We start from the raw sequence: 13,286 nt of genomic DNA, 5'->3' as shown, positions 1-13,286 counted from the left end.
TTTTTTTTAATCTGCAATTAACAACTATTGTGGCAACGAGTCATCTGTTCCCAGAATTATACATTCTCAAAGTACTGTTTATGTTCCAAGACATAACGTTCCTACAGGCCTGGTTATTTCTCATGACATGTTCTTTCTGAACCTAAGGATATAAAACCCATTCTTCATTGTTAGATGTTTGAGGAGGAGACTAGCAGCTTTCTCAGTGCTGCATTTTATCCTGTGGTGCTACCAGTGTTGACTTCACAGGAAAACTGGTGGATTGCTTTGCAAAATAAAAGTGCAAGACCAGACTGTTTTCCAGTTCAGACATAGATAACAGAGTATAGAAAAAGAAAAAAAGAGTCTAATCTAAAAAGTGTAGATTAGTAAAGAAGTTACACTGAAGATGAACTAAAAGTAGTGAAACTTCTTTTGGCAGTAATACACAAGCACTGCCAATGTGAGAATGAGGCTCCCAGCCATCATCTCATCACTAACTCTGAGTTCAAACCATGGTGCTTTAAATTTGTCGTTAAATCTGAAAGTCGGCCTTCTGTGTGATTTTCCAGGTGGAGCTGAGCTGTCCTAAGGAGATGGCCTGGAAGGTGAACATGCACCGTGGCTACCTGGCCATTTGTCACCCAGAGGAGCAGCAGCTCAACTTCATAGAGCGGCTGGTGGAGTTGGCCTCCAGCTTGGCCATCCGCGAGTGGAGGAGGTTGCCTCACATCGTTTCCCACGTGCATACGCCGCTGCTGCAGGTCAGCACACAGAATGTGTGAAGAGTAGTGAAGGGAGGACAGTTTATCATGATAAGTGTTTGAAGAGATGCAGGCTGAGAGATCTCCGGTAGCCCTGAGACACTGCGTTGTTGAGGAACACTGATAAGTCTCTCTCTCTTTCTCACTCCGTTCTGTAAAATTGTGATAGATGGAGGAAAAAAAAAAATCTAAAAACCTTTAAACCTCTTTGATTCCACCATGAGAGATTACAATAGACAGGGGCAAAGATGAAAAAGGAGAATGAGAAAAGAAGAGAGACCCAGGCAATTGAAATTAAAAAAGGTGGTGAGGGAACACGGGGCGAAAGAGACAGAGAAGAAGAAGAGGGAAGAAAGAGAGTGAGTTCAGAATGGGTGTAATTACTTCCCTGCCATCAGATACCATTTGATTAAATACCTGCAGTAGAATTACATTTACATGATGAATGGGATGGACTGAATGAAGGTTAGAAATGGGCCATCAGCTGATATTAACAGATAATTGTGAAAAATATTGTATTGCCTAATTTATTTTGTTTTGGGAGATTTGATTTTGGAATGGGGGGGTTAACTATTCAGCGCAGCTCTGATTCACTACATTTATCTTTTCAAAATGGGTATTTGAATTGGGTGACTGCATTCTTTGTTATTGTGTGTGTGTGTGTGTGTGTGTGTGTGTGTGTGTGTGCGCGTGTGTGCGCGTGTGTGCGCGTGTGTGCGCGCGCGTGTGTGTGTGTGTGTTTTGGTGTGCTTGTGCTCGCATATGTGCAGTTCAATTATTTACCCTAGCCAGGGGAAAACAAGCTATTTATTCCTCTACCCAGCCAAGCGGCCTGTAGTAAATCTCCATTCCAAACTCTATATCTCACATTCATGATCCATGAGCCTTGGAGAATGAGAGGACCAGATTCTGCAAATACAGTTGAGCTCACACACCATTTGAATCAAGTTATCATCAAATCCCAGCTCTCAGCAGTGACTGACGATCAATGGATTATCACCTGCGCTATCGATCTATGAGGGTTGGCATTAATATTGACTGATGAATAGTTATAATGGAATGATTGATTATATGTTCACAAAGCGGCTTAGACCAATCAATGCCTTTTTTTTTTTTTTTTTTTTCTTTTCTCGAGGAATGAGATAGAGGTCCTCACTTATCATTTTCACATTTTCTCATCTACTTGTCCCTTTCCCTCCCATATGTGAACAGATTAGCCACTGAGGTAATGTGGGAAAGCATAAAGATTTTCACCGCAAAATTATTGTGCTGGTATAAAAAAATAATTATTGCTAGGCTGCATTTCTTAAAAAAAAAAAAAAAGTGCCTGTTTTTGTTCTGATTACATTTTGTTAGATGTGGGAGTTGCAGAAAGATTCTTCCATTAATTATTCAATCATTTAGACCTGACAATGTAAAATACAGGTGAGATTGTGAAAAAAGTTAACAATAATGTGTGTTAATGTTTTGATATGAAAGGCTTTGAGAACACATTGCTTTTTGTCTCGGGGTTGTGTTAGAAATCCTCAGGTGTCTTGGTGGCTTTGATCCATCTTGTTTGTGGAAGCTTTCCATCTCAGGGGTTGTTGAGTATGAGTCTTAAGCCGGTGACCTAGAGCAGGGAAGCCGCAGCGTCGCCTTTTGTCTTCATATCTGTCAATACCCATGCAGTAACAGCCCTCTTTTTCTTATTATTTCAGCCTGTGCCTTTTACTTTATCTTTTAGGTTGTTTACACTCCATGCTTTCAGCTTATAGTCCCGCACAGCCGTTTTTCCATCAGCACAGGAGTCTCTCTCTTTCTTGTTCCTTTCTTGCAATCACCTTTCTCCTTATTTCTTCCATCTGTCTCCTGATCCTTGTTAACCACATCTCTCATGCCATCTTTCCGGAGCTTAACTAAACCCTGATTTCCACAGACTGCGTATCCATTTTCCAACCATCTTATCTTACTTGGTCTTACTCTTTTTCTTGTCCTCCTCGTTTTACCTTTCTTTTCATTAGATCTAGATATTTTGGGCATGTTCTGCTTTATTGGGCTGTGCGCACTGAAGAAAACAAGAAATGATGGGAATGAGATGAGGCGGAAACAACATTTTTATGCTTCACAGAACACTAAAAACTTCCAAGTTGCATGTCAGGACTTCATAAAACAAGCAAAGATTAAAACTGTTTTTGATTCAGGAGCATTTTCACAGTGCCACTAAAACAACCTAAATGAGACTTGTTAAAATTCTGATAAATGATCGCTGGTCCCTGATTGATGGCAGATGGACATCATGTGAGTGATTCAGTGTTTGCCTTTGTTTAGACGTGTGGACAAAATATTACCAGGATTAAGTGCAGCTGGTCCACTGTCTGGACCAACTCTTGAAAGCAGACTGTAAAGCAGTCTGGAACACAAAAATGTTAACTATAAATAAGCAAGTTATCCATTTGCAATTTGCATTTGCTATTTGGCTGCTGCTTCAGCTCTGCCACCTTGCATCCATAAAAGCTCTTAGTTGAAGTCAAAAGGTGAAGTCAGAATGGCCAAGATACTTGTGATACTGTAAGAAAATACAAAAGGAATTTCTTTTCGTATTTATTATTTTTCCCCAGGCGGCACAGCAGATCATTGAGTTGCAAGAAGCAGCCCAAATTAATGGAGGGCTTCAGCCAGCCAACCTGGGACGCAACACCAGCCTCCATGACATGAAGACTGTGGTGAAAACCTGGAGGAACCGACTGCCGATTGTTTCTGATGACCTGTCCCACTGGAGCAGCATCTTTATGTGGCGCCAGCACCACTACCAAGGTACAACACACGCTTTGGTAGACCCATCTGAGTTTGATGCCAGTGATATAGAAACATGTATTTATGTCCACATATGTGACCCAAATGCGGACACACACTCATTTTTGCTGTGTAGGTTTCTCTTAGACCCAGAAAGGGGTCTTCTCTAAAAGGCTATAATGTGCTACCCTCTCCTCAGGGTCCCTGTACAGATCCAAATGTCAGCACACTAGGCACTCTTTCTAGCTGCAGGACACACACACGCGCGCACACACACATATTTACCTTGCTCAGTGTTCAACTCTGTGCCACGGTGACTTTGAAACCATTCAGAGAGGCAGTCACTGCAAAATGTGATGTCTCAAGCAACTTGAGCTTCAACTCGTGCTGCGAGGTGCTGAAATAATGATAGAGGTGGTTCTGCAGCACCATGCCAATAAAATCCACTTCATTTACACATGACAGCCTTCAAACTTATGTTAAAGTGAAATGGAATTTCTTTTTTCTTTTTTTTTTTTTTTGATGAAATTCATCGCCATGGTCCATTTGTTGTTCATTGCATTTAGTGTCCCCAGTGCCCTCCTCTGCGTTGCGACAGCAGAGCTTTCAGAGCACCAGAAGATGTTTACTTCTCTAAGAGCTCCTCTTTTCGCTCGCTTTTTCAACTCTGACGTGTGGATAAAGGAGAAAGCCATGCTCATTACTGTCTTGTCTTTGCACAGCCATAGTAACGGCGTACGAGACGAACACACAGCACGACCCCAACAACAACAATGCCATGTTAGGAGTTCATGCCTCGGCTTCTGCTATCATTCAGTACGGCAAGATAGCACGTAAACAGGTGATTCAGACATACAGGTCTGCTTTTATCAAATAAGAATATCAATTTGTTTGTCTTTCTCAAGTTTCTTTAACATGCCAGATGTGTTTGTTAAACCACCATCATCACACTTGTTTTTTTTTTTTTTGTTTGTTTTTTTTCCGCAGGGCTTGGTGAACGTGGCTCTGGATATTCTGAGTCGTATCCATACCATCCCCACTGTGCCTATTGTTGACTGCTTCCAGAAGATCAGACAGCAGGTCAAATGTTACCTGCAGTTGGCTGGTGTCATGGGCAAGAATGAATGCATGCAGGTAAGATGGAGGGTTGCTCTGTCCTGCTCTGTGTTATTCTGTATTTCAAACATAAGAGTCTGTTACAACTTTATTTATTTCATGTAAACACTAAATGCGGATGCTTATGCAGGTGCTGCCCCTGACCTTAGTTCTACTCTTTTTAATTCTGTGATATCATAACACTAATGAAACCATAAATAACAGCCACAGCTGACAGGTGTAATGGTGATATCATAAAGCCCCCGGATTGTCTGATTATACTCTGACCATATTTTTTCATTTTTAATATCACCAATGTCAGTGTTAAAGATGTTTGTCGTGTTCAAAACCTCTTTTAGTTTTATTAGAAACTTCATAAAATTTTATCACAGCTTGTAACTAACTTTTTCATTTTTCATTTGTATGATCCAATTGTGTGATTAAAACACTATAAATAGATCATACACATGTAACACCTGCATCATAATGCAGCACAGCTGTAAGAGATTTGGATGGCCAATGAATCCTCCATTTTGAAATAAGTCCATCTGCACTGAAGAACAACGCATCTGATGCATATAAGCGTGATTTAAGCACTTTGGGTTATTTCTCTCAGCAGTAGCCAGAAGCGTAGTTAGCAGTTGTTTGAGTGGGGGAAGTAGTAAGAGCAAGAAGTGTTTGGGGTGGCTCTAGGTGACAAGTTATAGCTGGAGACTTATAAGAGATTGTAACTCAGGAGCTTGCTCTTAAGCCTGTGGAGTACTCTGATTAATAGAAGCAGTTCAGCACACCACAAGTCATTAAAAGTGCCAATAGACACTCTTCTCTCTCTCTCTTTTTCTCTATCTCATCTTCTCTGGTTCCCTCCGTCTCTCTCTCTCCCGCTACACATCGTTTGTCACAGCAGTACATAGGGGACACCTAATCAGAGGCTCACCATAATGGAAGTTTAGTTCCCCTAACACCTCTTTTCTTACTTCTTAATGAACACTAGCAGTTTGTTTGTTTTTCACCTGTGATTATGGCCCTGTCGAAAAAGAGAGTGTTGTAGCATCTTCTTTGCGATTCCTGTCCCCAGTCTTGGTAAAAGTGTCTTTTGTTCTCCGTGTTTCTTTAGGGTTTGGAAGTGATAGAGTCAACCAACCTCAAGTACTTCACCAAGGAGATGACGGCAGAGTTTTATGCTCTCAAGGGCATGTTCTTGGCTCAGATCAACAAGTATGTCCACTGGTGCTCCTGCTGTTCTGTCTATGGGTTAACATTGTCACTTTATAGCCAATTTTAGCTTTGCCTTCACCTTTTTGTTTTTCAGAATCCGAATCCGTCGTTCTCTCTGTCACTGTCTTACCTTTGTTCATTATCACATTGTCCTCTGGCTGTGTCACTGGTCTCTTAACTCTGCAAAGGTGTTTGAATCTAACAGGACTTAGCAGTCACATTTAATCAACACTTCTCACCTAAAACTGACGTACCTCTGAGATAATGTTGCTAGGTAACGCCCATGACGTGGCTTAGATGCTAATATACATCTGTGTCATCAGCTGGTGACAGTGTCAGTAATGTGTTTTTGGCTGCAGGAGTTGCCTGTGGAGCATGTAGCTGCTCTCTCCACGGTTTGCTGGGTCCTGCACACCAACATCCATGCTCTTCACCGCCCCTTCCCCTTTGGCAACCCCTTTTTGCCCGTCATTTTTGACATGACACGGCATCCTGAGGGGTGAAAGACAAATTGAGGAAGGCTTATTAAATGTATATGCAGCTCAGTAATTAACTCGAGGCAATTTGCAGGAATCCGTGGGATCAGCAAAACTTGCCTCCACCCCAGCAGGGTTTATTGCAACCATTAAGTTTTTCCTACACCGGGGGAGAATTAACAGCAGGGTGGGGGTTATGGTTTGTGTGCGTGTGCGTGTGTGTGCGTGTGTGTGTGCATGTGTGTGCGTGCATGTTCACCCATATTTGCTAAGGATTTTGGGATCATTCAATTAAACGGGTGTCAGAGATTTGACAGTCTGCTTGGGTGCCTGTGCTCCTGTTGAGCTGGGTAGTAGAAACTGTTAATGTACTTCAACACTGGCAAAGTGACTGAGGCAACCCCATTAAGTATTTCTGGAGGGTCTTCGGCTCTGACTCCCACAGCAATCAAGTTCCCATTTCTTAATCACATGCCAAAATGCCTTTTATAATAACACATTTTAATTGATTGGCTTGGGAGACTTTTCCCTGTAAGTAAGTGGGAGAGTAGTATTGGAAGCCGTCTTGAAATGGAGGTGCATTTACCAACTGTAGCTCAGCAGTGCTTTTTCATTGACAAGCCTGTCTTTGTTTTGACTGCAGGCTGGTGCGTCTTGGGCTGCCTCTTTATTCTTATTTATTAATCTGAGGCTGAAAGGTGTGTAAAAATTATTCAGACTGCGTGCCAGCGAGTGGTTAGAAGCTGCTTGGCGTGGTGAAAACAGCTGATGATTCAGAATATATTTCCGTGTCAGCATAAACGGTGCGGTCAAAACTCAGGTCTCCTGCCAGATTTCACCTGCCTATTTCTTTGCCTGCTATTTAACAGTTTCTTAAATCGAATACTCAAAAGTGTGACTGCTAGATTTCAGTACCAGGTTTTAAAAAAAAAAAAAAAAAAAAAAAAATCTCAAGGATTCTCAAGTTTATCAGCCTACAGATTTCTCTAAGCTGAAGCGGTGCTCTTCACGGTCAGTGTATTTGTGTACAGATAAATATAGCCAGTACGCAGAGGTTTTTACCTTGCTGCAGCACTGTCATTTCAGATAAAATAGGAAGATGTTAAGCTCATATGTCACCCAGTATTAAATTGACTGATCTGCACAGTATGATAGGGTTCGGTTCAACTCATATTACAATGTAGCAAAAACGGCTGAACCCTTGGTGACATTAATTCATGCTGGGTTAAGTGCTTACTCTGTAATGCCAAGAGGAAAGGCCTTGAAGATTACAGCAAATGAAATATGGTGCTTATTGATGTGTAGTACATAATTCAGAATATGATCATCATAATCTGTTTCTTGCACACTACATCTTTCTCCTTTTTCTTTTGCTCCTTCACCACAACCCCCTCCCCCTCCTCACGTATTGCATCCATCTTTTTGACTTACTCCCCCTCTCTACAGTGTCCCTCCTTATTTTATCTCTTTTTTTTTTTTTTTTTTTTTGTCTTGACGTCTCCTTCACTCCAATCCTATTTCCTCTCCTTCCCCGCCCCCAGCTGCCTCCCATTGCTCACTGGGCTTGGATATTTAGTGTTACCCTCCCTCTGTCCATTGCGATCTAATGCTGTCTGCTTTCCCTCCGTCCTGGTTCCAGGTCAGAGGAGGCTAACAAGGCCTTTTCAGCAGCAGTGCAGATGCACGACGTCCTGGTGAAGGCGTGGGCCATGTGGGGTGACTACCTAGAGAACATCTTTGTCAAAGACCGCCAGCTCCACCTGGGAGTCTCTGCCATTACCTGCTACCTCCACGCGTGCCGCCACCAAAACGAGAGCAAGTCTCGCAAATATCTAGCAAAGGTAGGAAGATGGAAACTTTTAGGGATGTTTTGTATGAGTATCCCTGTTCAGCTGGTCACTCCAAAGTGTGGAGTCTTCTTATAAAATGTTAATATGTGCAACATAATCACTATTTGGTTAATGTTTCTCTTGTCCTCATTTGATGATTTATGAGAGAATCATTTTTTTCCCCTTTCCAAATCTACCACCTCAGTAACTCCTGCACCTCACCCCTAATTCTATAAAATCAGTAGTTTCAATCAGGCCTTTTTCAGATGGGGTCACAGTTAAGTCCCTGGTGCTGTGACCCCATTGCACCGAAACATTATTTGTGCTGATGAGAAGAAAGCTATTCCCTTTTGCCCTCCCTCATTCAGTCATCATTACAAACCGAAAGTACTAATTAGATCAATCACAGTCCAGCAGTAGGCAGGTGGATGGGTTCCCACGCCTGTTCAATGGTGGAGAGAAGGCCGTCCTCTTGGGAGGGGGGTTAACACACTGATGACTTCCACTGATGCTCCAGTCTCCTGACCCTCCACATGGACCATTAAAGTCATACTTATTAGTAGAGTGAGCCCAGTGTGGGCTATAGAGGGATGGGCTTCATGATAACAGACATCCTGCCTTTACTAAAACTTTACCAAACTGCCTTCTGGAGCTCTGCTTTCAAATACTCATCCAGAAACCAAAAGTTACTGTACCAGCTACCCCAATGTGTCAGGCTGGATAAATAATAAATATGGTCCTTCCAGCATCCAGTGTTAGAATAAAGTATTACTATCATTATCTGTTTTAATAATGGCTTTTACCAGTTTCACATTCCAATTAGATGTTTTTTCTGGTGACCCCCCCTTGCTGTTTTGCTGCTAAGCTTGGCTGGCAGTGCTTAGTCTTGATGGATGAAGTGAGATGACCGGTCATTATCAGTAATTATACACAATCTGTGTACCCGGGTTGGCTCGCTGAAGAGAACCTGGGAGGTTTGAGTGGGGTTAATGTCTTCATCATAATGTAGATGCACACACAATCACAGCAGGGGAGCAGAGATCACCTCCACATTGGTTCTGCTTTGATCATAGTAAGGCTTGCCAAGATGTACTCATTCTTTGCTCTGCAGCCTGCCTCCTGCTGTGAACAGAGCCAAGGAAGCAGTTCTGATTAATGATAGAGACCTTACCTCTTGCTACTTGGTGTCTTACAGTAGTTACTTTACAGTGAAACTTCTATTTTGGCAGAGTAGCTGGGGTGTTTGTTTTTTAGATTTTGTCACTCCGTTCTGTTTGTGCAGCTCTTGTCTTCACTTTCCTCCTTCCCTTCCCACATTTTTCTGTTCTTTTTTTTTTTTCCAAATCCATAGGTGTTGTGGCTGCTCAGCTTCGATGACAAGAACACTCTGGCAGATGCCGTGGACAAGTACTGCATTGGAGTTCCGCCCATCCAGTGGCTGGCATGGATACCGCAGCTCCTGACCTGCCTGGTTGGTTCAGAAGGCAAACCTCTGCTCAACCTCATCAGCCAGGTGAGGCTTTTGCAAAACTCCCTGGCAGTGGAACAAAAAAAAATCCCACAGGCAGAGATGGATCCCTATATGCACCTAAGGCCAAATGCTCTTGGTCTGTTATCAACTTTTTATCAATGAAAACATCAGTGAAACAACTTTGTCAAGTCATCTTACCACATAGAATATGTGAAAAGCATCTTTTCTCTCCCCTTGTTGCTGTTTTTCGTTTAGTTTTTGTCAGTTTCATCTCTGGATGTCTGCTCCGCCCATCAATCATTGATATTTTTGCCTGGGCTTCTCTCATCTATTTGGGGCAGCAGATCTGTCTGGTGTGTTAGCGTTAGTGTTCATGCACATCTTTCTAATCAAGATAAATTAACTGCATTCACGCCAAAGTGGCCTCTCTCCTGCTTTCTATTTACCAAATTAAGCATTCAGTTTTTTTTTCCCTGTCCCCTTTACATCAATTTATTGGCTTTCAGTAGTCCCTGGTGGATTGGTTTTTAAATGATTTGTTCAAGAAATTATTATAAAGTTAATATCGTACGCATCCGCACTGCGGGAACAGAGCTAGTAATTAAACCGAGGACTAATTTGCTTTGCTTAATGGAGTATTATTTCCGCACAATTTGAAGAGGGTGATCTTCAAAGAGTAGTCTGCTATAACAAACAGCCATCCTCTCAGCAGAGCAGGGATATTGTATAGCGGATATGAAAGTGTGGGGTAGGATAAAGACACGAGAGGGAAGGGTTTTAAATTCAAGTGGGTACTGTAAGAGATAGATGTAGTAGTATCATGAAAAGACAGACTGAGTGTGCAATAAAGCGATGATTACTTTAGGAATCCTTTCTACTTTTCATCTTGCAGATAAAGAGGAAACATCTCACTGATTGTTGGTTGTAAAGCCAATTAACAAGCTGGCTTAATGCAAGTTAGCTGTTAAATAAATGAACACAGCACAAGAAACAAAGGGAATCATTTGCCTTTATTGTTTTATGTTGGATTTTTAGAAAGCTTTCATCTTTTTATTATTATAATTTATTTTTTTTTTAGGTGTTTTGCCAATCTAAGAGATGCTTGTACAGGACATGTAGTTGGTACAAGTTTCAAAGCCGACCTCTTGGTTAAACTTGTCACCAAAACTAGTACTTTGTCACATGTATGTATGTATGTATGTATGTATGATTGGATGACCGTGGGTGATCTCTGTGGAGATCCAGTGCTTGCTTTGGTCTGTCTCGTCACCTGGGGTTAAAGGTTGACACCCTTTTCTTCACCCTATTTTTTTACGTAACAAGACCCACATTTTAATGCATGGCAGGGTTTATCACTGCCACTTGCCTGAATTATTTACCGTTTCTCTGAGGCAGCGGGATGTTTAAAAAACGTATGCTGAAATATTGATGAAGGTGAGGAGAAGAGCGCCGGGGGGCAGGCGGGATGATGAATCAGAAGTTAACAGTGAACCTCAACACTTCTCCCCACGCACCCTCCCTCGCTGCCTCCCCCTTGTCTACCACTCACCCTCTTCCCCTCAGCCCACCTCAGCTCCACCAAAATATGACATTTCTTATCTTCCATTAGCATGCTGATCTCTGGTTCCTCCTCTTCCTCTCTGCCTTCCTTCCTCTTTCATCTTTAATGCTTTCACTTAAAACTCTCTCTACCTGTTACTCCTGATTCTAGCCCTTCGCTGTGGTTCCTTCTTTGCAGAACATTCACTGTATATGCAGTACATAAAAATGAAAAATAGGAGAGATTAGGAAAAGGCAGTGTGTAAACAAGAATGCTCTGCATGTGCAAGGCGTGCGAATGTGTGATCCCTGAACGTAATAAATCCAGAGGTTTGTATAGAGTTTCCACATATTGTTTGTATTCACATGATGTCAGCAAATTTGAAAGATATATCACTAATTTATTTAGAGTTGGCATTTTGTACCGTAAGCATTACACAGATGCTTTTACGTGAGCCTCTAAAGAGCAGTTAAAGGCTTTTGTTGGTGGCTGATGGTGCTCCATACCTGTGTCGAGTCACCACCGAGGAAGGTGTTTTCATATTTGCACCTCAGCAGCTCCAGCAGCAGCAACAGCCTCTTTTTACCCGTTAATCCTGTCTGTCTTCCCTGTCTTGGTAATGGGTTTACAGCACACCGCTGCTGACTCACTGGCCATGCAGAGTTGTACATTACATACATGGAGGGGAGCCTGACACCTGCTGAGATCTGGAACAGCTCTTTTACTGGTCCACGTAGTTTAAGGAGAACTACTGTGCGTTCTAGTTAACTGTTGGCCCCTCTCACCGTTGGCAACTTTAAACCTTCGATAGATTTTGTGTAATCTTGATCTGTGCAGTTTGAGAACCCTTTTGAAGAAACGTCAGAGGAATGTGGATCAAGTCACAGAAAGCTTTAAGGTTCTACAATCCATTTAGCCTCAGGCTAAAGTGTAGAAAAGCTTATTCTGTTTCTTCCTCTACTATTTCTGCCACCACTATCCATGCTTGACCCATCTTTAGTCATCTGGAGCTCAGGTTTTGTTGTTGAGATCTAGCGGTATCCCTTTATGCCCTGAAGGTGTGTCGAGGCTCTAGAAGGGGATTGAGTAACTATGTAATTGCAGCCTATGAAATTGTGCCCTGAGATCTGAGAGAACCTTGTGGTTTGGCCTTCCACCAATATCAGGGGGGCTACAGTTGTCTTGCAGATCTCTTCCATCTTGAGTTTTAAGTACAAATCAGATTTTTTGGTTTTGATTTGTTTTAGTTATTTGAAAGAGCATAATTAGGAGAAGCATGTGTGATTTTAGGAGCTTTTTCACAGCTCATGTTTTACCTTTAGGTGCTCACTTTGTGCAGTCACGTTAAACACGCAAATACATTAGTGTCGAGCTGAGTTTACGTCTCTCAGCTGATTACGGTACAGTGTCTGCGTGTGTATTTGGGTTGTAGCCGCACAGAGGGCATGTTTGAGTATTTGCTCAGAGCATTTACTTTAAGGTTTTTATCTGTACATATTTACATAGACAAATGTTTCCACAGATGGTGAATGAATTAAACATATAGCAGCTGAATTTCCCTCTTTATAGTCTGTGCATCCTTCTCTAACGGAAGACCGACCTGTCATGAGCTGTCACATTAGAAACTCAACTATATACAAATCATGTTTAAGTGCCCAGTGTAACATTAAATAATCCTTCAGATCCTACCATAAAGTGAAGAAAATAGGCAGAAAGAGAAATATCTACCAACTACCATAGAGTAGTAGCTTGCTAACTGTTAAAAACAGTTGTTTCAGTCTTGGGTTTAGTAGCAGTGACTACAGAATTCTTACTTCAGAAAAGGATCTAGCTTGGGTGTTGAATGACTGGCTGTGTAGCACACTGTGACCTGAGACACATACCTAAATTATATACCAAAGGTCAATCACACTGCACCAAGCTTGAGCTGAATTTGTTATGTATTTAAAGCTTGCAACCTCTTTAGTCCTGACTTTAACCATTAAACCTTCCAGTGATGTCAGTGACTTTTCTTGAAAGTCTTGAGGGCAGTTTCATCATCAGTCACATTCAGTTTTGTGATTCAGCCATGACTTGTTTTTAACTTTCCTAACTCCCCTGACTCAAAGCTTCAAACACTCCCTGTGTTACAGCTGAGGT

The 13,286-nt window shown here is 41.9% G+C and overlaps 1 protein-coding gene across 4 annotated transcripts in view; it reads left to right on the top strand.

The window, feature by feature from the left end:
- trrap (transformation/transcription domain-associated protein) overlaps positions 1-13,286 on the top strand; it is a 72,612-nt gene that overhangs the window by 44,778 nt on the left and 14,548 nt on the right. For 3 of the 4 annotated variants that reach the window (XM_026314871.1, XM_026314869.1, XM_026314870.1), the window contains 7 exons: positions 552-743; positions 3,344-3,539; positions 4,241-4,359; positions 4,506-4,652; positions 5,731-5,831; positions 7,947-8,148; positions 9,488-9,649. In XM_026314871.1, coding sequence (XP_026170656.1) covers positions 552-743; positions 3,344-3,539; positions 4,241-4,359; positions 4,506-4,652; positions 5,731-5,831; positions 7,947-8,148; positions 9,488-9,649 — 1,119 coding nt within the window. Of the gene's footprint in view, positions 1-551; positions 744-3,343; positions 3,540-4,240; positions 4,360-4,505; positions 4,653-5,730; positions 5,832-5,925; positions 6,082-7,946; positions 8,149-9,487; positions 9,650-13,286 lie in introns of those variants that run through there. The other variant, XM_026314872.1, reaches the window with a different exon arrangement.

This window comes from Mastacembelus armatus, chromosome 19 (assembly GCF_900324485.2).
Source record: "Mastacembelus armatus chromosome 19, fMasArm1.2, whole genome shotgun sequence".
Taxonomy (NCBI): domain Eukaryota; kingdom Metazoa; phylum Chordata; class Actinopteri; order Synbranchiformes; family Mastacembelidae; genus Mastacembelus; species Mastacembelus armatus.
This window is presented reverse-complemented; position numbering and strand designations above follow the sequence as displayed.